This window comes from Microplitis mediator, chromosome 9 (genome assembly GCF_029852145.1).
Source record: "Microplitis mediator isolate UGA2020A chromosome 9, iyMicMedi2.1, whole genome shotgun sequence".
NCBI lineage: Eukaryota > Metazoa > Arthropoda > Insecta > Hymenoptera > Braconidae > Microplitis > Microplitis mediator.
In genome coordinates this window covers 20,716,180-20,740,241 of record NC_079977.1, presented here as the reverse complement: position 1 = coordinate 20,740,241, position 24,062 = coordinate 20,716,180, and the positions used below count along the sequence as shown (strand labels likewise).

The window sequence follows — 24,062 nt, the reverse complement described above, 5'->3', positions numbered from 1 at the left end:
ATTGATGAGAATTTAAATAAATGAAAATATCTCGAAAAATATGGAAAATTTTGAAAAAATGTATTTATACTTTTTTGTAGATCTTTTAATTTTCTACAAAAAAGGTCACTATACTTTTTTTGTTAAAATCAATATTTTAAGCTCTGGGAGCTTTGGAATTTCCAAAAAGTTGGTACTGATTTTTCCTTATTGATGAGTTTAAATAAATAGAAATATCTTGGAAAATATCGAAAATTTTGAAAAAATGTATTGATACTTTTTTGTAGATCTTTTAATTTTTTACAAAAAAGATTTCAATACTTTTTTCGTAAAATTGAATATTTTAAGCTCAGGGAGCTTTGGAATTGCAAAAATGTTGGAACTGATTTTTGCTTATTGATGAGAGTTTAAATAAATGGAAATATCTCGGAAAATATGAAAAATTTTGAAAAAATGTATTCATAATTTTTTGTAGATCTCTTAATTTTCTACAAAAAAGGTCTCTACACTTTTTTCGTAAAATTCAATATTTTAAGCTCAGGGAGCTTTGGAATTTCAAAAAAGTTGGTACTGATTTTTCCTTATTAATGAGAGTTTAAATAAATGGAAATATCTCGGAAAATATGGAAAATTTTGAAAAAATGTATTTGTACTTTTTTGTAGATCTTTTAATTTTTTACAAAAAAGTTTTCAATACTTTTTTCGTAAAATTCAATATTTTAAGCTCAGGGAGCTTTGGAATTTCCAAAAAGTCGGTACTGACTTTTCCTTATTGATGAGTTTGAATAAATGGACATATCTTGGAAAATATCGAAAATTTTGAAAAAATGTATTGATACTTTTTTGTAGATCTTTTAATTTTCTAAAAAAAAGTACTCGGACTTTTTATCATAAATTTGATATTTCAAGCAACTGGGGGCGTTGTAATTTAAAATTTTCATTTTTAATTTAATAGATTCTTTGCCGACCAAAACAATTGGGTCCAAAAAAAAATTGCTGTGCTACGAGTACTGGAGGACTCGACGTCTGTAGTATTGGAGGTTTCGATATTTCAGGTAAAAAAATTAAAAAAAAAAAAAATTAATGATAATGAGGATTTCTAATTATTACTTACATTAAAGGTATCGATCGATGTTCGATAGATCATTCTTCACTAGCACGATGTTCAACGCCATCATTAGTGACTCCACCACTACCTTGGGAATTAAATTATCAGAGCATCGTCGGGGTTAATGAATTATCAATAACGTGAAATAGGGATGCCGCCACGCAAACCGAAGAAATTTTATCTTCCGACGACGACGCCAGTTAATATTTTTTTTTTTTATTTTATTTGCGTGGTGGCATTTTTTATAATAATAATAAATAATAATAATAACAATAATAACAATTATAAGAATAATAATAATAATAATAATAATAATAATAATAATAATAATAATAATAATAATTAGAGACCTAAAGCATTGGATTTAAAAGTAGAACACAAGAAAAGTTAACAGTACGCATTGTTATTTGCGAATTGCGTAAGAATTTTTATTGACGTGGGCGCCATGGCCGTTCGGTTGGCAGTTTTCGGGAAATAAAAATCACCGCGTTGTTGTTATTTTATATTTGATTACCGATTTAAGACTGAGTGATTTTATTTGTCCGACTAATGCGCTGACTTCCGGGCGGTTATGGACCTGAGGGCTGAAGATGCCCGGGCTAAAAAAATATCCGACGCTCTCTTTATGACTCAATCCTCGTTTTATTGAGATATTTATTTTTTTTATATATTTTTATATGTATAATTATATATATATTTTATTTTGAGCTTACAAGACTTTTTAAAAATATTTAATTAATTTTTTTGCCATCTTGTGACGGATAATAATTTTTAAAAATTAATTTGCGGGAGGTTGAGTTTTTTTTAAGTTTTTTTTTTAAAATAAACGATTGGTTGTTAATTTACAAGTCAGCTAAGATTTTTAATATAAATATTGGGACATCTTTGGTAATCGATATCTCGAATTATCCAAAATCGATGCTTTTATTTCGTACGATGTTTTTATTGCGTCACTGAAGTTTTTATTTAAATAAATTTAATACTACCCTAACGGACCCAAATTACGGTAAATTACGGCAAACCCACCGTAAATTACGGTAATCCACCGTAAAATACCGATTTACCGTAAATTACGGTGGATTTACCGTAATTTACGGTGGGTTTACCGTAATTTACGGTGATTTTACCGTAATTTACGGTGGATTTTCCGTAATTTACGTTGAATTTACTGTAAAATACGGAAATACGGTAATCCACCGTAAATTACGGTAATTCGGTAATCCACCCGAATTTTTTACGGTAGATTTATCGTATTCAACGGTAAATTTACGGTATATCCACCGTAATTTACGGTAATCCACCGTAAAGTACCGATTTACCGTAAATTACGGTCGATTTACGGTGGGTTTACCGTAATTTACGGTGGATTTTCCGTAATTTACGGTAAATCTACTAGAATTTTACGGTATTCTACGGTAGTTTTACGGTAAAAATACCGTGAATTTACGGTAACTCAGGTCTGCTAGGGTAATTCAAAATTATCAAGTCGTCAACTCTATAAATCTTGACAGCGACTAAACTATTCGATTTACAGTAAAATTTATAAAGACCTTTTTTGTAGGAAATTAAATTCCCTACAAGAAAGGTCTAGTACATTTTTACCTTAACTCTTATACTTTAGCCGCAAATTTAATTCAAAGCTAAAAAATAATAAAATTTCAATTTTTTTTGCGTAAAAAGTTAAAAAAAAATTTGAATAAGACTTGAAAAAAATTTTTTTTATAAATTCATATATTAAAAAAAAACGCAAATTTTTTTCAAAGCTTGCGGTCTCTACAAAAAATAATTAAAAAATTAATGAAACATAAAAAAATATTCATAAGATTACTAATTAAAAATTAACAATTATTGAAAAAAAATTTTATTTTTGACGTCTTCCTAGTCATTATAGCACTGCCTGTATGAATTAATTCAATATCTAATTGATATTTTATTAATTAATAATTATATTTTTTTTTATATGAAAAAAAAAATTAAATAATAATAATAATTTATTATTTTTAAATAAACGATACAATTATTCGAGCGAAAATATACGCACCATTAGAGACAATGTAACAGTCGATTAATGAAATGATAAATAAAAAATAAAATAAAAATAAATGGACGAAAAAAATAAATAGTCAAGCTTTTTTAATAATTATAAGATAAATAAATAAATGAATGGATAAATAATTTATTTTCTTTTTTTTTTAAGTAGTTGAATAATAAATTAAGATAATAATTAGTTAGATGTATGCAATAAATTCAGTAAACATAATTATATGTAATCTTTTATTAAAAAGTAAACATATGCACATATATATGTGGTATACATAATTTAAATAAATATTTAAATTGAATTCGATATAAATTTAATTAATAATGTAAAATTTTACAGAATGTTTAAATATTATATATATATAGATATATATGTATATATATCTGGTAATAAAAAATGTATGTAAAATAAATATAAAAAAATTTTTATTAATTACTGAGTGATTATTGGAGATGTTTGGATGTTTATAGAGGTTTTGGAACGGAAATTTAGTTAGGAATAAATTTGGAGGGGGAAAAAATTTAGAGGGATGATATTGGAGACAACGGAGATTTGGCCAGAGGATATTTCGTTCGGATTATGGTTTATCTGTAATTAAGTAACGAGTCATTTCAGGGATTTTTATTTGCGGAGACAAAAGCTGGGGATTATTTTATTTGTCTGTAATCACCTGACGTTTGTTTGTCGATTATCCTCCAGAGTTATAAAACTAGTTTTTTTTTTTTATATTTTTGGTTGTAATTTATAAATTAATTAATTCTGCGAGCGGAGGCGGCGGTCGTTGGGAAGGAAATTTGAAGATCTGTGAGCTTGGGGTTTTGAAAAAATCCACTAGGATTTAAAGTTTGGGAGAAACTTTTTTTGAGATTCGACGAGATATTTTTTGACTCAATTGTGAAATTGTTTAGGCGGCTGTAACTTTGTAATTATTGATTTTAGGATTTTTTTTTACGATACCAAAGTTGTGAGGAATAAAATAACCTTTCCAATGAGCACATATGACGTGTACTTATCTGACGAACTTCGGAAAATAATAAGCAAATAACGAAATTTGAAATAAAAGTTGTTTAGAAAAAATAAATTATTTTTGATTCGCGATCTCTCAGTAATAAATTGAGATAAATGGAACCCAAGGCCGGTCATTGAAAAGCTCATTTTATTTTATACACTTTCGGTTTCAATAAAAAATACCACGGGAGTGTTAGTTTTTAAGACACGACGACTTTAAGCGACAGAACAAAATAAACATATATAATAATGTCATCGCTCAGACGGCTGTTACTTTCCGCCGATTCATTAAAAACAATTATTTCGACTTGACACAACATATTATTTAATTAGCTCTCCACTGACTGCATCAATTGTCAAATCGTCTGATATATTTCCCGATAATTTATGAACAATAATAATAGATGTTTATAGAAAACAAAGAATGATTTATTTTATCTCTGATATGTCAGCTCGCGTTTTATAATTAGACGTTCCGAGTTATTGCAAGCTAATTAAATTATCTGTAATGGGTCCTCGTAAGAAATAACCCAGTTTTAGTTTAAAAATCTCGGCGCTTGCCCACGATAAATATCATTATATGAGTTATGATTTTACCGGCAGTAATTTTTCGACATTTATACCCGCCGTACTTAAAATCCTAAGAATTGTCCATCAAATTATTTTTTTCATGACTACATACCTCGCATCGTCTCCTCATATATTTTTTCGCAGAATAATCCCATCTCATCTTCTATTAAAGTCGATTCCTCCGTTACCAGCAGAATAGTTATTGGCTGATAGCAAGACTTTCTGTTCAGACCCTGACAGCCACCATACCCGCAAGTTAACATCAAGCTACGACCGTATTCTGAAGCTAACTTAAAAGTAAATGTTGGAGAGCAAACGGTTGCAGTTAAGTTGACAGTAATTTGTCTGTAACTTGAATTCAATTTGACTTCAAGCGTTACTGTCAGATAATGACGTTAAGTTGATTGAAGGTTTCACTTCAAATTGATGGTAAGTTTTCCTGTCAAATTACATTCAGAGCTTGCATCAACTTGCACGCAAGTATTATCCAGCTAAGACACTGCAGATCTTGCATAGCAAGGTGCGGCTATCAGGGGAACGTTGGGTCAATGAGTTTCGGTCGAGTTGAAGATAATTTGTTGAAAACTTCAGTCTTTGTAACTGTTGACTACAAGTTGTTACCAACTTTCCCAGGAACTTCGCTACGATATAGTGCCCAACCAATCACCAATTTCCTAAGCAAGTTGGCCTCTAAATGTCATCAACTTTCGGAAATGCTAATTTTTTCAATCAGCTTGACGACAAGTTGCAGCAGTATGGTGTCACGTGCTTGCTGTCAGCTTGACTATCAAGGATCGTTAACAGCGACTTCTTCCGCCGGTAACAACATCAACTGATGGTAATCTCATGATAAAAATCCAAACCCCAAAGAATTCGGCTAGGGCTGTTACCACTGGATATAAATGGTAACAAGAGTCTATAGGGTAAAAACGCGGCGCTCGGCGTAAAAATATATAGAAATTGTAAATTTGAATCACATCTGACTTGTCCATCCTTCGACACTCCCAATCAGGATCGCTCTTTATTTTATCATGTCTACAAATGAAACTACAGAAAAAACCGTAACTTGGAATTTAGTTGGTTTTTAACCGGGCACTCAGCTTGTGTTAGCCATTGTACCCGGTCTCATTGAGGACGATTTTATAGTTATCGGAGAGGATTGTGGTCCCGGTGATCATTGTTATTAGGCCATGCTTTTTCGCCAGTCTACCTAACAACGAACCTAGCAAGCCCACTGGTCTTCCGACAACTATTTATAATTTGACTATTGTAGATACTATTGTTTATGAGTTCATAGGTAGAGGAGACATAGTTTTTATTTCGGTAATTTCCCGCCCCCAGTCCAAGGAAACACGTCACGAGACACAGCCGCTGCCAGCAGTCCCCGCTAGTTCAGGAAGAATCGAGTCCTAGCGTTAGCTAAGCCCACCGTCGTTCTCCTGTCACTATGAGTCCTAGCCTTTGGCTACCGTCTCCATCTTACGTCGTGTCCCTGTCATCAGATGGTCTTGCCATCCGAAATTACGTTTCCGATGAAGTTAATGTGGGTGTTTTATAGTCCGTCCTACAGAGTCCACTGTGAAGGATAAGACACTTATACAATGGAGGATGCCAGTTATCCAAGAGCAACGATGGTGATAAAGGACTCCTTCTATTATTGCTTTGGAACGTTGGCTTACATCAAAGCTAGAGGTTCTGCGAATGTTTATGGGCCTCTGCCACCACCAATCCTCGGCCGATACAGGTGTTCTTCTTTGATAAGAAGCCCCACCCGCTAGCCTAGTCATAGAGGCAGCATAGCCTTGCAGATTCGATCGAGTTTTTGTGTTCCGCTATCATTTTGTAATAAAGTCGGCGTCACTTCGATTCGCTCGAAAAATTGTCGGTATTCCACCACCAGGAAGCTGCCAATGTAATGCACATAGATAGTATTATGAAAATAAAATTCATTGGTGTATGCCGGAATCGAACCTGGTCCAACGCTTTGGTAAGCAAGTACATTGTTCGATAGGCTATTGCAAGCCCCAAAGCATAACTTACTTTTTCAACATTCTAAAATATTTCTTGATAGTCCATAGCTTCATGACCAGAAATTTCAGAATTGTTGATCTTCAGGCTTAAAGGTAACAATGACTGACATAAAAAAAAATTAATCTTTCAAAATATGTCTCATAACAGAACAGAGTTTTCTATTTTCTCATATTGATCACATAATTAACAGTTCCGATCTAAGCAATCGTTAGGGCTGACCTATTGCGTAAATGTATTCCGAACGGTACTCATTCAAGATCATAATGTATGTCCCATTGAGCACCTAGCATCAACGCATGCTGAAAGCAAATGAGCTTGTTACATCTTGAGCAGCTGATAAAGGATTCATTGTTACACAAAGAACAACTACTTCTCCGTTGATCTGTGCCGAACGCAACCACAACTGGATCAATAAGAACCAGCGGAAGATCATCTTCATCCAGAAGCCCACATTTGTACCAAGCGCCAACGAAGGATGATGCGTATCTATCGGCCGTCAACTGATGATGGACGAAAGTTTGAATTCTGATAATGTTCTCAATTGAGTGTCTGTCAAATCCGATATGGCTATTGACGTCAATGTAATCGTTGATAGCTGCCACAAATCGATTCCACAATTTGAACCCTTCACTTAGCGGCTCTAGCATGGATTCCATCCCAACGGGTATTGGTTCAATTTTGACTTTCTGAAACCTTGGAATCAAATCGATCAATGAATCTTTGTGTCTTGCCAATTCATCATTGAGTATCAAACAGCTACGCACTCTCGTAGATTTCAAATAAACTTTCTCGAACCATTGTCTGAAAGGAGCTGCCGTCAGTCTATTCGACCGACTCATGATAACGTGCAGGTTTGAAAATCTTCGAGTGTATGCTAATGTTTCCTGGATTTTTGTCACTTCAGCTGCTTCTATAACGATTGTCAAGGGCGTTATTAATCTACCCTCTGCTGATATCATCAGAACAAGAGAGTACGTGTCGAATGTAGTGACTGCGGCGTTGTAAACGTTAGCGACGTCCACTTCAGACATTGTCAAATCACGTATCAACTGGTGGAACCGTTGGATTTGTTCGAGATTCTCAGCAGTCAGATTCTTCTCCTCGGATCTCGTTATGAATTTATAGAGTTTGCGCTGCACTATGTTATTTTTCTTTTTGAAATCAACCAACCAGTTGGACGAGGGTATAAAGTTATCCAGCTGTACTTCTTTGTTGGCTTCGTTTGCCCAGCTCCGTAGGTCCACGTCGTGAATTACAGTGCTCACACTGGCTTCTTCGGTAAATTTATTCAGAACTTTCTCATTTATTTGTTTCAATTTGTCAGATGGAGTCCTATCTAACCCAAGACTGTTCATCCAGTCCCGCAATTGGCTAATGCTTTTGACGTGTTTGAATCTTTTTCGTACCGAACGAATAGATCGCAACTGTTTGTGTGTACGGTAACTTGGTTTTAAATTACGCCAGTAAGCTACTGCAAGTCGCTTATAGTCCATGTCTACGGGTCCTTTAGACTCTGACTCAGATGCTTCTGTTACGGCAGATGTTGATGGCACATCTTGTTCCATAGCTATTGTTGGTGGTGATGGAGATGATGATGATGATGATCCTATCGTTAAAGCTATCATTTCTTCGGGCTCAGATGCTTCATATCGTCCGCGAAATTCCAAAGTCGTATCTGGTATCATTTCAAACGTGGCAGCATTTGTTGCGTTAGTGATCAACAGCAGCAATGAATCACTCAGTCGTCTTTCGTCAATATTTCTCTCCGTTGGTTCAGAAAACCCATCTATTGAGAGTAAACTTTTCAATGATTTAATAACTTTTACTGGATTTATTAATGGCATGTTGAGTTATCTTTCTCTTACTATATAAAAGTGTTTAAATATTTTAAAAAGTTTTAACTCTATAATATAGTAAAAAGGAAAAATAGTTATTATTAAAAAATTGAAAAAAAACTTAACATGTCTTTAATAAATCCAGCTATCGTTGTAAATTTCTTGAGTCTTGAACTAGAAGTAGATGACTCTGCTGAGTCAGAACCATTAACAATTCACGAACGACAGCTGCGTGATTCATTATATCAATTGATAAATCACATAGCAAATGCAGCAACGATTGAGCTGATACCAGATGAGACTCTCGAATTTCGCGAAAGTTATGAAAAGTCCGGACCCAACGAAATGACGGCTTCAACGACTGAATCGTCATCATCATCATCATCATCACCAGCGACTATTGATCAAGAATTTCTCCCAGATATGCCTTCTACATCTGCCGCAGCAGAAGCATCAACATCGAGATCAGAAGAACCAATTGATATTAACTATAAACGACGCGCAGTAGCTTATTGGCGTAACTTCAAACCAGGTTCTCGTTCTCGAAGAAAAACGCGATCCATAAAATCCGTTGTTGAAAAATTTAAACGCGTCAAAAGCGTTAGCCAATTACATGTCTGGATGAACTATCTCGACCGAGGCGGGAGTCGTTTTGACAAATCTGACCGAATAGCTGAGATAGTACTTAATAAGTTCACTGAAAAAGCCAGCGTCAACACTATAATCCACGACATAGATCTACAGACCTGGGCGAAGACAGCCAACGAAGAAGTAAAACTAGATAATTTTAGAGCCTCCCGTAGTTGGTTGTTCAGTTTCAAAAAGAACAGTAACATAGTGCGCCGTAAGCTCCATAAGATCATAATAAGATCCCATACGAAGATTCTGACCACTGATCATTTCGAAGAAGCCAGGCTATTCCGCGAATTGATATGCAACGTTCGACTTCCTGAAGTGTCGGCTCATAACCTTTACAATGTCGCTGGCTGTACATTCAATTCCGCATATTCTATTGTCCTGATAATTTCTGCAACCGGTAGATTATTAGCACCATTGACAATCGTGATAGACGAAGATGAGATCAGTGTCCAGGAAGCATTAGAATACAGTCAAAGGTTTCGAAACCTGTATGTTTTCACGAGTCGATCAAATCGACTGTCAGCAGGTGCTTTCAGACAATGGTTTGAAAAAGTTTACTTGAAATTTATAGGATTGCGTAGCTGTTTGATACTTAGTGATGAATTGGCAATTAATAAAGATTCATTGAACTCTTTGATTCCGAGATTCCAGAAAGTTAAAATAGAACCGATACCCGTTGGGATGGAATCCATGCTTGAGCCGCTACATGAAGGTTTTAAATTGTGGAATTTATTTATGAGAAATATCAACGCATACGTTAATCTCAACAGTGATTGTGAATTCGATAGACACTCAATTGAGAACATTATCAAAATTCAAGCTTTCGTCCATAATCAGTTATCTGCTCACAGATATATATCATTGTTCATCGGAGCTTGGGACAAATGTGGGCTTCTGAATAACGAAACCCTCCCACCTGTTCCTATTGATCCAGTTAAGTTTGCATTTGGTACGGAGCAACGAAATAATACCTGCCAAAGTTGTACCAATGAGTCTTTTGTCAGATGTTCAATATGTCAGAATCTCATTTGCTTTCAGCACACTTTCATGCTAGGCAATTTACAGGGAATTCATTACCACTAAATGAGACCACTGTCTCGAAACTCGAAAGTTCGTCTCACGCTCTTATGTCAATAGAAAATTCATCATATGAAATTCCTTTGAAAAATTATTTTTTTCGTTGATTCATCCTCGACAGCTAGGGAATTAAATTTGTTATTCTTTCTATTTTATATAGTGGAGAAAATATGAAATAACAGTTATATTTTAATTTATTTCATCGTTATATATAGTAAGAAGATTTCCCAGCAACAGCCAACTATTCGAGCTAAATAACACTTGATCATATCATGGATTCATCAGAACGCATTGACCCAGTCAATAAGAGTACTGACGTAACCAGGAATCCTCCAGAAGTTCACGCATGTAAGAGACCGGAAAACAAGGCTGCTAAGACGATTCTCGAATCATCTCGCAACGATTCCAGTGACAACGGTCTCGATGGCACGGAGAAAGTTGATTTCGAATACAAAAAATTAGCTGTCAGTTACTGGCGTGATTACAAATCAGCCAACGAGGAGCGAAAACGTAAATCACGGACGTTGCAATCCGTCAAAGACAAATATCCTCATGTCAAATCTTTATCGCAATTATATGAATGGGAACGTGCGATTAAAAATAGCGGCACGCGGTTTGATAAATTGAAACTCATTTCAAAGCACGTTTATGATAAATTTAAGACCGAGGCTAGTTTTCATAATATTATTCGCGATAACGATTTACGTAAATGGGCACTTGAAGCTAACGAAGATATTAAATTGAAAGATTTTGTAGCTTCACGATCATGGATATTATTGTTCAAACGATCTCACAAAATTTCGTTAAAGGAATTGAATAAATCAAATAAGTCTATGAAAAAAGGTTAACTAAAATTTATGTAATTATGATAATTGATGACTTTTTTTTTTCACTACAAGTTCTGTTTGCTGTATTTGAGAAATTTTTACATTGTAAGTAGACTTACTACTCGAATTGGGTAACTGGCCCGTTTCCCACCAATTTTTTAAGTATAGTGGAAACTTAAACATGCAAACCTTTTGAATAAGACAATTTATAGATAAATTGAGAAAAATCTAGGTAGCCCGAACTGGGAATCGAACCCAGACCATATTGGTATCGCGCCGAGTGCTCTACCAGTTGAGCTATCCGGCCCTATACTATATTCCGTTCAATTTGATCTATAACTTATTGAGCCACACCGTCCATCGTACGGTAATACACCAATTTTATATAGTGGAACCATACCACGTCGGGGGTTCGAATCCCGCATTGAGTCAAAAATTGATTCTCTGAGATAGGGCCTAAAGTTGACCTCACAAAAATCCCTAAATCCTAACGCACCACTCCCTACAGTTCCTAGTCGCTAATGAACCTGACAGTTAAAAAGCGACTTTAAAAAAATTAAAAAAAAAGCACACATACAACTTTTTTTTTAATAATATTTTATGCTTTATATAGTAAAGAAATAAGTATAATATAATGGGGAAACCCAGAGCAAAGCCTGTTGTGCGTAGCAAGCCTAAGCCAAAAAAGTGTATTTCCAAAGATCAAAATGATCCAAATTATAAAAATCTTGGCGTTGAAAACACCAGGAAAGACATATATGATGATGTGGAAGCTTTCATCAAAAATTCCTTTAATCCACGGATGGGAATAAAAGATATGAGTAAAAGTGAGATGAAACGATTTGGCTTTACTGAAGATAATCGTCACTGTTCACATGACAAACACGTACGGCCATACTTCCGTTACAAGAAAGCCCTCGTTAAATTTAGTAATGACACTGGATTTACAGGAATAAAAGTATTAAGTATATTCAAACATGGATTGATAAACCATGAATGCACAGTATCTCAATGGAAAAAAATGTTAAACGAGAACGAGTTTGGTAACAAATGGGATAGATTCAATACTCTTGAGCGTTTGCTTTACGAAAGTTACTGCGAGCGTAGGAACGACCATGAAACACTGAATGAAAATGATTTCAAAAAAATAGCAAGCGACATCCATCTGGATTTAATGGGAGCTAATAGCCCCGGTGATTTTGAACCATCGCGATCATGGTTCCGTGATTTTCTACATCGTCATAGATTGACTTCAAGAAAAATAACTAAATATGTAACCGGCATTCAAAAAAAGAAATTACCTGGACGTCCAGGTGTACTGAGAGACTTTATAACACGAATCCGAAGCAATATTGAAACATATGGAGCAGACAATGTATGGAATGCTGACGAAAGTGGTTTTAAATACGAAACTGTTGCTAAACGAACTTACGAGGATATAGGACGTAAAGTGATTCTTGGTTATAAAGAGCACGAACAAAATACGAAATCCAGTCACACAATATTTCCTGTTATTTCTGCTGGTGGTAAATTGATGCCTAAAATGATGATAGTTTTGAAAGAAAAACCATATGAAATACCTACTAAAGGTGAAGACAAAGCAACAAAAAGAAGAAGAAAACCACAAACAGCTGAATTTGGTCCAATAGTTACGAGGAACATGTTCCATTGTCCAAATCTTTGTATCCGCGGACAAGCACGAGCGAGCACAACTATGAAGATTATCGGCGAATGGTTTTCCGACGTCTATTTACCAAATTCCGGAACAAGAAGTTGTCTGATGCTTGATGCAGCACCGACCCGAAAAAAGGACACATTGTTAGCAGCAGTTGAAAAATATAAAGCAGAAAATAATGATCCAAATAAATATGTGGAAATAGAACAGATTCCACCTGGTGAAACTGGTACCTTGCAACCGTGTGATCAATACTTGTTTCGGTCATGGAAACACTTTTATAAAGAAATACATAATCAATGGAGAAAGACCAGAAAAGATTTTCTGGCCCACACGCGTAATAATGTCTTGAAAATACAGGCGTTCATTCATAACCAATTTTCTGCTGAAGGCTGGTCATCGGGAATTAATAAATCATGGAATGATTGCTGCTATGTTAAGAGAATGGCAGAGCGATATGATCAAATGACTTATTACTGTTTTCGTTTACCGAGGAAAGGCCCACAGATGTTTTGTGAATTTAAGGGGTCGTGTTCGAGGAAATTCTTCATTAGATGTTTCCGGTGTGGAAAAAATCTGTGTTTTGAACATTGGTTGTTTCTTGATAAGACTAAGTATGACATTTGGATTCATTATCATCATCCAGACAATACGGAAAATGAAGAGCGTGAAGGAAGTGCTGCAACAAGCAGCCCAGGTAACGACAGGAATATCTCCAGTGAAGAAGGAGGTGATATTGACATCGATGAAGATTACGATGCGGAAATTTGATAGTATAATGATTATATATATAAAGTATGTTATTATTTAAATTGTAATCTGATTGTATATGGAAATTAATAACTTGAATTATTTTGTTAATTTAATATTTAACTCAGTTTTGATGTATGATTTTAATAAAATTTTTTTTTAAACGGGTGATTGAATTTTTAAAAATCGTGGAAAATCAAAAAGTGCAGACCTCAATCGCTCATTTTACTTGTAATCATTACTTGATAAATTTGAATTAAAGAAAAAATATTTGAAATTATCATTTATTTTAAATCAGATCTCATTTTTTCACCCGGGTGTAATGTAGTAATGGTTACCATTCTACATAGGCAATAGAACTATTCTTTTCTCTCCGTGTACTTGAGCAAGCCATGCGCAACTATTTTCAACTGTGGTTTTCCTTCAGACTTGATTTATAATCTGGGACGAATTTCTTCGACGCACTAGGCTTGCGATTCAAATCTGGTCACAAATATCTGCAGCAAGACACATACGTAGAAAAAACACTACACGGAAAGAAAATTATGGGAAGTTTTCCTATGCATTATGGGAATGGTTCCCATAATGATATGGGAATGGTTCCCATAATGGTATGGGAATAGTACCTATACTACTATAGGAATGGTTCCCATATATTATGGGAACCATCCCCATAATAGTATGAGAATAGTTCCCATACCATTATGGGAATGGTTCCCATAATGATATGGGAATGGTTCCCATAATGATATGGGAATGGTTCCCATAATGATATGGGAATGGTTCCCATACCATTATGGAAATGGTTCCCATAATATTGGACAATCCCATTGAGCTATCCGGCCCTATACTATATTCCGTTCAATTTGATCTATAACTTATTAAGCCACACCGTCCTTCTTACGGTAATTTTGGGAACCATTGTCCATGGGACAACTTATTGAGATTGTCATTTCCTTGCATTTGCTGAGTTACCAACGCAAAAATTTGAGAAAAGTCGAAAAAAAAAATTTTTTTCATTTTGACTATGATTACACAATTAAAGGAACAAAACTTGCTCCTTTAATTGTTTAGCTAAACTTTGATCGATGATTCCAAAAAAACGGTTCGATAGATCAATTTAAAAATTTACAGGGGTCTTAGGGGTACATTAAGCTAAAAAAGTCCCTGGCAACATTATTTTTTTTATCGATATTTGCAGAGTAGCGGTTGATTTACTAAAAAACCAAAAAAAGTCATTTTTCTGTACTTTCTTCTAATGGATATTAAAAATAAAAAAAATTTTTTTTTTCAAAAAATGATGACAGGGTCTTGTAGGGAATTTATTCAAGTTTTTAACGCCGCCCTTCAACTTTCTGTGCGATCATTGGTACCTGAAATATCGAAGATCAAAGCCAAAAGGATCATTTTCTGTTTGAAGGCTGATATCTCTGCGACAAATCGTCCTACGAGGTTAAAAAAAAAACCAAATTGAAGCTGAATAAATTTGCTAAACGATGTATGCATTCGTTTAGTTGAAAGAATTTTTCCGCGGTCCGTAGGCTCTTCGGAAAAAAAAAAAAAATTTAGAAATTTTTTGGCTCGCGGTATTTCTCATGTTTGCGCAATAATCGGAGCTTTTAAAAAATTTTGAAAAAAATACACCTAAACTAGAGATTTCAAGCTATAAAATGCTTTTTTTAAATTTTCGATACGATTTTTTTTTTCCAAGTTACAGCCTTCCAAAAATCACTAAAAAATTTATAAAATTTTTCTGCTGCTTTAATTTTTTGCATTAGTGTATATAATATGACGTAAGAGCGCCATATCTCACGAGAATCTTCAGTTGTTGCAATGCATTCCTGCATGTTTTTCCAATAACAAAAAATGGTGTCTGGTTACTCCAATAATTGAAGTACGATAAACGGAGTTGAATTGAATAGAGATTAGTGATCGTTTTAGAGGCGAAAATGAACGTTGGATACGAAGGCTGGACGATAAAATCTAGTTTGCTTCCTGGCCCCTCGACTTTTATAAAGTGTGTATCGATTGGAATAACAGACAAGTTTATTTCCTTATTGCTCTTCATTCCATACACGATATCAATCAAATTTGATTCGATCACGACAGGATTAAGTTGATCAGAAAAACACAACTCCAGTAACTTTCGCTGTTCAAAATAAATTAAATCAGTATTTATTGGTCGAAATAGTGTTAATTTTATTATAGCCAAAGACAATTACCGTGTGGATGTGTGTGATGAGAGAACTTTTTGGTATTGAATGATCAGGAATCTTGATCTCGTAGCATTCAATGGCATTCACAAATAAAAAATACCAAATCAATTCTTTGATCCTCTTCATTGTAATTATCACGGTCTTCAAATTTTTAAATAAATAATTATGTCACTGTTTTAAATATTCGCTGGATTATCAAGTGAAATCAATAGACGGATGCTTGGGAAATACGCGTCTATGCTCATTGACTTTACACTCGTCACTAACGCAACGGTACCAATAAACAAATGACATGACCACTTAGGTGATTGCAAAGGATACGTGTCCACTTGTCACTCGAGTATTATATGTGTTACCATTCAATCTAATGCACATACACTCATAATACTTGAGCAATCAGTCGCCACTCCTGAACATCAGCGCTTCACGCAAAATCGATCCGCAGAAAAAAAAACGTTCACCAGGAAAACGAAGTTTGAATGAATCATCAGTAAAGGAAACGGATCCTGTCATAGAAGCATTTGAAAACTTTTAAGATATCGATCTTTTATTCTTGAGCTGTACGTGGTTTGGATATTTCCGAGCAACCGAACAATCGAGCGAACGCAACCAAACTTGAGGTGCCCAATAGAAGAGATTATGAGAAAAATCTTAAATTTTGACGGCATAACTTGACTTTGTAATAATTGTCAACACTAAAATAATTGTGATTTTTTGAGTCTGCTAGCATTCCTCTTAAGTTTCAGTAACTGAAACAATGCAGCAGATCATTCAATCATCATTTTTAAATAAAAGACACTAAATAAACAGTAAACAAAACATAATAGATTTTGTAACTTAATGTTTTTTTCATAAATTTTGCCCATAAACAAAAATATTACAAGTCCATGATTTAATCTAGTTTAGTCCTTGCAAATGTTCAAAACTTAAATTTTTTAAAGTTCAAGAATTAGTCTGGTTTTGTCTGTCCGTAACGCAATTGATTTTTAAAACAACAGATCAAAAGCAGCTAAAAATTTTTATAAAAGATCAAAATCAGATCAAATTATCCGACCTGGGGTCTAAATAATTTTATGAAGATAAAACACAGTAATTCAGAATACTAACAATTCAGATATTTTTTTATTCAGTAATACAGTGACAGAGTTACAATTTTGTGATTGTCATCAATTATGTGCCACAAATCAAAATATAAGATTGGTTAACATCAATTGTTGTAGTTAAGGCAATTACATTGATTATTATACACGAGTAATTAATTAGAAATCACCCTACAAATAAAATTCACGCAGAATACTTTAGGAATCCTTAGGAATCTATAGGAATCTATAGGATATAGTATTACGCAGCGCGAGTATGCTCAAAAAGACGAGGAATCGCCCTCCCGTCAAACGGAGATGGATTTCGGTCCCGCTACAATAATTCAATATGGTAAACCTTCGATATCATACTGCAAGGTTTAATATTGCACTGTAAAGACAAAAAAGCATACGGTCATTACGATGGGAATTCCGCGATTTGCGGCGAAACGGGGTAAATTATCGAAATCCAGCTCCGGAAGGACTCAAATCTCATGCACATGGCACCTGATCACTGCACGGAAAAAAATTAATCGTGAATGCAACATGATGCAGTCTTGGTAAATAAACATGATGAAATCATGTTGCATTCACATGATTTGTTATGTTTCGGTTACATGATAATCATGTTGCGGTAACATGAGAAAATCATGTTGCATTCACATGATTTGTCATGTTTCGGTTACATGATAATCATGTTGCTGCCACATATTGTCATGTAGCCGAAACATGACAAATCATGTGAATGCAACATGATTCTCTCATGTTACCGCAACATGATTATCATGTAACCGAAACATGACAAATCATGTGAATGCAACATGATTTCATCATGTTTATTTACCAAGACTGCATCATGTTGCATTCACGATTAATTTTTTTCCGTGAGTATTAATCAAAAATTGACAATAATACGAAATTTTACTATCCAACTATCACTGAAAAGATTAAAATATTTTTATGATCTCGGGGTCTTGAATTAAAAAGAAAATGATTATTCTACTAACAAGTGGACTCACTGTAAAAACACGACACGTCAATCGATGAACGAATAAGTGGTGGCAAAACGACTCACGTGGCATTTTATCGAGGACTACAATTATTGAGTGAGATTATTAATTCTATTAGCAGTAGACACGATTCGCCGTCTAATCGTTAATTTCCTCAACTCCCGTTCTTTTGACCGTTTATCCAAACGCGCTTCTAATTTTCTGAACGTTACTTCGATGCCGAAAACGAGAATTGCCCATGCGAAAGCAAGTACTACCGCAATGTAAGCTAATCTAAAGTCTTCAAGATCCAATTGATTATACTTTCGTAACGCATTGATTCTGTTTAGTTTTTTTCTACGTGCCAACAAAATTCTGTGGAAATCCCCGCGCTCAGCGTGACTCAAATAACCGGTTTCAAACAACTTCAATGCTATCTTATTTATTTTCCTATTCAATAGATTATTTTTTGGAGTCACATATACACGGTAATTATAAGAAAAGAGATTAGAAATATGCGTCTTTGGATCAATGTCTTTAAATTCTTTATCGTCGACTACACATGCTATAGAAGGATCTTTTCCAACGTTTTCCAAACAGAATTTACGAGATCCTGGAGTTAACTGATGCAAATACTTTTTAGAAAAGTCCTCATTCCATAGTCCACTATAGGATATTTCTTCAGCGATATCGAAATTTGAGAAATAAACGTGATAATTGTTATCACGTAAGTCTTGAAGCGTCTCGACATTTCCATGTCCTGGTCTAGACAAGAAAGAAGTGAGTTGTCCCTGGAACACCGGATTGAATATCAATGCAAATAAAGATGCGGTCATGAACGTTATGCGCATCGATACTCTAAGCATTGGAGTCGATATTCCCATGTCGAGAAGAAATGACAAAAGATCTAACACTGCCGCATTAAAATCGTATTTGTGGTTCAGAAGCATCATTAGAAAAAAAAATGTCAAAATAACGCACGACATAGCTATTCTTTCCCGAGTAAAGAAACTGTCAATGACCTGATCGAAGGTGGGTATGAAACTTTGTTTCTGTGTTATTATAATGTAGCCTTCTTGCGCAAAGTATGGAACAATGTTACTACCTTGAGAATAGATATAGCGTAGGATTGCGGGGTCTGGAGTATATAGAATCTCAGCGTTTTCTGGATGATAACTCTCATTAACATAAGTCAAATTCATACCGGAAAAGAGATTCTCATAGAACAATAGGTTTTTCCTTAGGTATTGACTATCTGTGCGGTACAGGTTGTAGCTCGTCTGAATTTTATGACCATCCAAGAACTTTGTTTTGTCGAAAGTTATGTTCGAACAAATTTTAGCATCTGCGAAAAGGTTAAGAACACATTTTAATTATCAGTATAGTCAATAAGTGGGCACAGAAAAAATTTCAACCATCAATGAATAGAAATAAATATTTGTACTAGCTATATCTACACGGAAAGAAAATCACGGAAATTGTTCCCATAATTTTGTGAAATTTCTCCCTATGTCATCATAGGAATTACGACCATAAATTATGGGAGCAGTTCCTATAATTACCGGAATGGTTCCTATAATTATAGGAATGGTCCCTATAATTTATAGGAATACTTTGTATAATGTTATGGAAATCAATCCTATAATATCGCGTGCTTAAAGGTAAAAGGGCTTATAACAATGTATGCGCCCTTTTACATTTGCAAAGGTAAAAGGGCGCATATTTTTTTTTTATTGCCAATCGATTAGTAGACACATTCTACGCTTAAAATTGAAAAAAAAAAATTGAAAGGTAAAAGGGCGCATGTCTTTAATTATACGCCCTTTTACTTTTAAGAATTCGAAATTTTGGTGATTTAAAGGTGAAAGAGCGTACCCTGTTTTTTCGATTTAATATCAGTTATAGGTCAGAGTAAGATAAAAAAATGTCACTCCAATCAAAATTACCACTCCACAATTTAATTTATAAAAACAAATATTTATTCGTGAAAAAACGAATGAAAAATGAAGAAAAAATAAATTCATCAAGGTATTGGTCCTATGCCATCGCCATCGTCGGGATCATCTGTACCTAAGATTATAAAAGAAAAGATTTTTTATTTTTTTTTTTAGAACATAACTTGATAATAATAAAAAAATTTATAAACTATTATCATCGCTGAAAATTGGACTTTGATAATACCTATGAAAAAAAAAAAAAAAAAAAACAGAAAATAGAAAATGAAACCTTGAATAAAAAATAAAAAAATGCACCTTTGAAAAATTACAAAATCTAAAAGTATATTTTGTTAATTTGGTTAAATCAATTTTTACTGCACTCATAGAATTTAAAATTTTTTAAATGCATTTTTTTCATTCTCGAATTATACATATTTTTTACATCAATTGTTGAGTTAAAAAAATTATAACAAACTTAAGATTCGATCAAAATTAAATAAAAAAATTTGGTTTTTTACTTAAATAAATATTTCTTCAGATAAATTAAGTTATGGAGTGATAATTTTTATATCCCTTGCAATTTTTTTTCTTACTCTGACCTGTAATTGATAACAACCGAAAAAAACAGGATACGCCCTTATGACTTTAAAAAAATTTTTTCTTAAAACCAAAAGGGCGTATAACAAAAAAAATTTTTTTTTATGTTTTTTCTATAGATTTTAATGTTTTCAACATTTTTACATTGATTGGAGCAAAAAAATTTGTTTATACGCCCTTTTGGTTCTAGTAACGCGTTATTTAACATTTGGTATAAAAAATACAATTTTTTTTATGCGCCCTTTTACCTTTAAGTTGTACTTTTCTTAAAGGTGAAAGGGCGTATGTCTTGAGATACGCCCTTTTAACATTAGGATTCCAACTTTTTTTTTTCACAGATTTTTACGTTTCAGACAATTTCAAACCGAATGGCGAAAAAAATTTTTTTATACGCCCTTTCTCTACAAATCCCTATTAACCCTTAGCTATAAGCCCTTTTACCTGTAAGCACGCGATATAGGAACTATTCTTATAAATTATAGGAACCATTCCCATAAATTATAGGAACCATTCCCATAAATTATAGGAACCGTTCCCATTACATTATAGGAATGGTTCTTATAATAGTATGAGAACTATTCCCATAATATTATAGGAATGGTACCCATAATGGTAATGGAATAGTTCCTATACAATTTTGGGTATAATTCGCATAATATTATGGAAATAGTTCCCATGCTATTATAGGAACCATTCTTATAATATTATAGGAATAGCTCCCATACCGTTGTAGGAATGGTTCCTATAATGACATGGGAATGGTTCCCATAATGTTATAGGAATTGTACTTATACTATTATAGGGATAGCTCCTATAATATATGGGAAGCATCCCTATAGTAGTATGGGTACAATTCCCATATCATTATGGGAACTATTTTCATAATGCATAGCAAAACTTCCCATAATATTCTTTCCGTGTAGCTAGAAGATTCTGACCAAACCCAAGACAAAATATTTTCTGACGGTCCTGAATGACGGACTCTGACCGAAATATTTGTGATGGTTATTTCGCATTTGAACAGACTAGCCATTAAAGACCATCGCAAAATAATTACGGTATTCAGTAGAAAAGTTAAACTTTCTGGGTCATCATGACAAAATAAAATTTTACTTAAATGAAAATTGTTTTTATTTTGAAATCGAATCTTTGTTTCATTCAAGTCACCTGTTCTACTAGTTAATGGGAAATTCCCATTGATAATTTCATTGGGTTTTGAAATTTTCTGGTCCGATTCTTTATCTAAACTATGAATCAAAGTTCATACTTGTCTAAATGATAAGCAAGTAAATTGTCTTACCGTCAATGGATGAAATTTTGTAGAGTGTCGATCCAGAATAAGGTTCTTTTGGTCTTTGAACTTTCCTCCAAAGCTTCGGTGCCCTGTCGGTGTAAGGGTTCAAGGTGTAGATACTCGTACTGTTGTTAAATTTATTGGGACATATATAGTATGACGTATGAGCGCCGAAACTCACAACATTCTTCAGTTGTTGCAATGCATCGCTGCATGTGTTTCCAATAACAAAAAACGGTGACTGGTTACTCCAATAATTGAAGTACGATAAACGGCGTTGGATCAAATAGAGATAAGTGATCGTTTCAGAGGCGAAAATGAACGTTGGATACGAAGGCTGGACGATAAAATCTAGTTTGCTTCCTGGCCCCTCGACATTTATAAAGTGTGTATCGATTGGAATAACAGACAAGTTTATTTCCTCATTGCTCTCCATTCCATTCACGATATCAATCAAATTTGATTCGATCACGACAGGATTAAGTTGATCAGAAAAACACAACTCCAGTAACTTTCGCTGTTCAAAAAAAATTAAATCAGTATTTATTGGTCGAAATAGTGTTAATTTTATTATAGCCAAAGACAATTACCGTGTGGATGTGTGTGATGGGAGAACTTTTTGGTGTTGAATGATCAGGAATCTTGATCTCGTAGCATTCAATGGCACTCACAAATAAAAAATACCAAATCAATTCTTTGATCCTCTTCATTGTAATTATCACTGTCTTCAAATTTTGAAATGAATCATTATGTCACTGTTTTAAATATTCGCTGGATTATCAAGTGAAATCAATAGACGGATGCTTGATAAATACGCGTCTATGCTCATTGACTTCACACTCGTCACTAACGCAACGGTACCAATAAACAAATGACATGACCACTTAGGTGATTGCAAAGGATACGTGTCCACTTGTCATTCGAGTATTATATGTGTTACCATTCGATCTAATGCACATACACTCATAATACTTGAGCAATCAATCGCCACTCCTGAACATCAGCGCTTCACGCAAAATCGATCGGCAGAAAAATATACGTTCACCAGGAAAACGAAGACCGGATTAATCATCAGTAATGGGAACAGGTTCTGTCAAAAAAGCATTTGAAAACTTAAGATCTCGATCTTTTACTCTTGAGCTGATCGCAGTTTTGATATTTCCGGGCCTGAACAATTGGGTGAACGCAATAATCGATATGCTAGAGCAATCCAATTTAGAAGTGTCCAATAAAAGAAATTATGGGAAAAATCTTGAATCTTGACGACATGACTTGCCTTTGTAATTATTGTCAACGCTAAAATATTTGGGATTTTTTAAGTCTGCTAGCATTTCTTTTATGTGTCAGTAACTAAAACGATGCAGCACATCAATCGATAAATATGTCGTAGGAAAAGAACGCACGCGATATATTATCAAGGACTTGAGTCATTGAGTGATTGAAGGTTTATATATTTATTATGGACATCGCAATAATATTGTATGCAAATGATAGTAATCATGATGATTGAGCAATTTACAAATTTTTATACTATGTAGATATAAAATCAAAAATTTTGAGAGTTAGAATTTTTCTTTATTTGAAACATGATTGACCCTGATATCCAGCCTAGCTTTCGAGATATCAAAAATTTCTTATGTAGGTATGTGTGTATGAATGTGTGTGTGCGTGTGTGTATGTACGTATGTATGTATGTGTGTGTGTGTGTGTGTGTGTGTGTGTGTGTGTGTGTGTGTGTGTGTGTGTGTGTGTGTGTGTGTGTGTGTGTGTGTGTGTGTGTGTAGAAATTAAGTGGGGTCCAGGGGCGAAGTCCTGGTGGAGCCCCCCCCCCCTAAAAAAAAAAAAATTTTAAATGCTTCAAATGTAAAACTATGAAATTTAAGTTAAAATTACAAATCAAAATTAATTTTGATGATTTTGCCAAAGATAAATTAATTTATAAAAAATTTATCAATGCCCAGATCGCACCACATTTATATTTGTATGATCACATATACCTATATGCTCTTGTTTATGATTAAGATTATCAATAATACATAATATTCAAATTTTGTGATAATGATAAATAATGAAAAAAAATAATTTTTATATTTGCTACAATTCATTTATTGTTACGCAAAATATAATAAATTGTGATTTTTGAATATTTAAACTAATTGAATAATTTTTGTACCAAGATGATAATGCATGAGATATATTTATACTGAGATATTTTAGTTCGGAGATATTTTTTTATGAGATTTTTTCGTCTGAGACATCATTACTGAGATGAAATGAGGGGGAGCCACTTTCAATAGTGATGTAGACTCACTAATCGGGCTACTGAACAACAATATTGACATCTTGATCAATACTGATCTCTTTTAAGAGTTCTTTTGATTCATCAACCGGACTATTAATGATATTACTT

At 33.9% G+C, this 24,062-nt stretch overlaps 3 protein-coding genes across 3 annotated transcripts in view; 1 reads left to right on the top strand and 2 right to left on the bottom strand.

Moving 5' to 3' along the window:
* The window catches only part of LOC130674923 (trace amine-associated receptor 9), a 36,763-nt gene extending 33,443 nt beyond the window's left edge, over window positions 1-3,320 (top strand). The window contains exons 8-9 of the mRNA XM_057480378.1: window positions 935-1,034; window positions 1,101-3,320. Of these exons, the coding sequence (XP_057336361.1) occupies window positions 935-1,034; window positions 1,101-1,231 (231 nt within the window). The 3' untranslated portion in view covers window positions 1,232-3,320. The remainder of the gene's footprint in view (window positions 1-934; window positions 1,035-1,100) is intronic.
* Window positions 3,321-15,266: 11,946 nt separating this feature from the next.
* On the bottom strand, window positions 15,267-15,928 carry LOC130675053 (uncharacterized). Its single transcript, XM_057480510.1, has 2 exons — window positions 15,763-15,928; window positions 15,267-15,689 (listed from the first exon to the last, which is right to left on the bottom strand). The coding sequence occupies exons 1-2, from the start codon at window positions 15,880-15,882 to the stop codon at window positions 15,315-15,317; spliced, it is 495 nt and encodes a 164-aa protein (XP_057336493.1). The 5' UTR covers window positions 15,883-15,928; the 3' UTR covers window positions 15,267-15,314.
* A 1,771-nt stretch (window positions 15,929-17,699) lies between these two features.
* LOC130674514 (uncharacterized) lies at window positions 17,700-22,482 on the bottom strand. Its single transcript, XM_057479862.1, has 3 exons — window positions 22,243-22,482; window positions 21,659-22,169; window positions 17,700-19,169 (listed from the first exon to the last, which is right to left on the bottom strand). The coding sequence occupies exons 1-3, from the start codon at window positions 22,360-22,362 to the stop codon at window positions 17,935-17,937; spliced, it is 1,866 nt and encodes a 621-aa protein (XP_057335845.1). The 5' UTR covers window positions 22,363-22,482; the 3' UTR covers window positions 17,700-17,934.
* Window positions 22,483-24,062: the final 1,580 nt, after the last annotated feature.

Bases quoted from the DNA above. Each gene is read 5' to 3' on its own strand.
- LOC130675053 (XM_057480510.1), bottom strand. From the start codon at position 15,882: ATGAAGAGGATCAAAGAATTGATTTGGTATTTTTTATTTGTGAATGCC. The intron at 15,690-15,762 runs GTAATTGTCTTT...TATTTTGAACAG, and splicing joins TCATCACACACATCCACACG to CGAAAGTTACTGGAGTTGTG.
- LOC130674514 (XM_057479862.1), bottom strand. From the start codon at position 22,362: ATGAAGAGGATCAAAGAATTGATTTGGTATTTTTTATTTGTGAGTGCC. The intron at 22,170-22,242 runs GTAATTGTCTTT...TTTTTTGAACAG, and splicing joins CCATCACACACATCCACACG to CGAAAGTTACTGGAGTTGTG. The intron at 19,170-21,658 runs GTAAGACAATTT...ACCTTTTCGCAG, and splicing joins CAAAATTTCATCCATTGACG to ATGCTAAAATTTGTTCGAAC.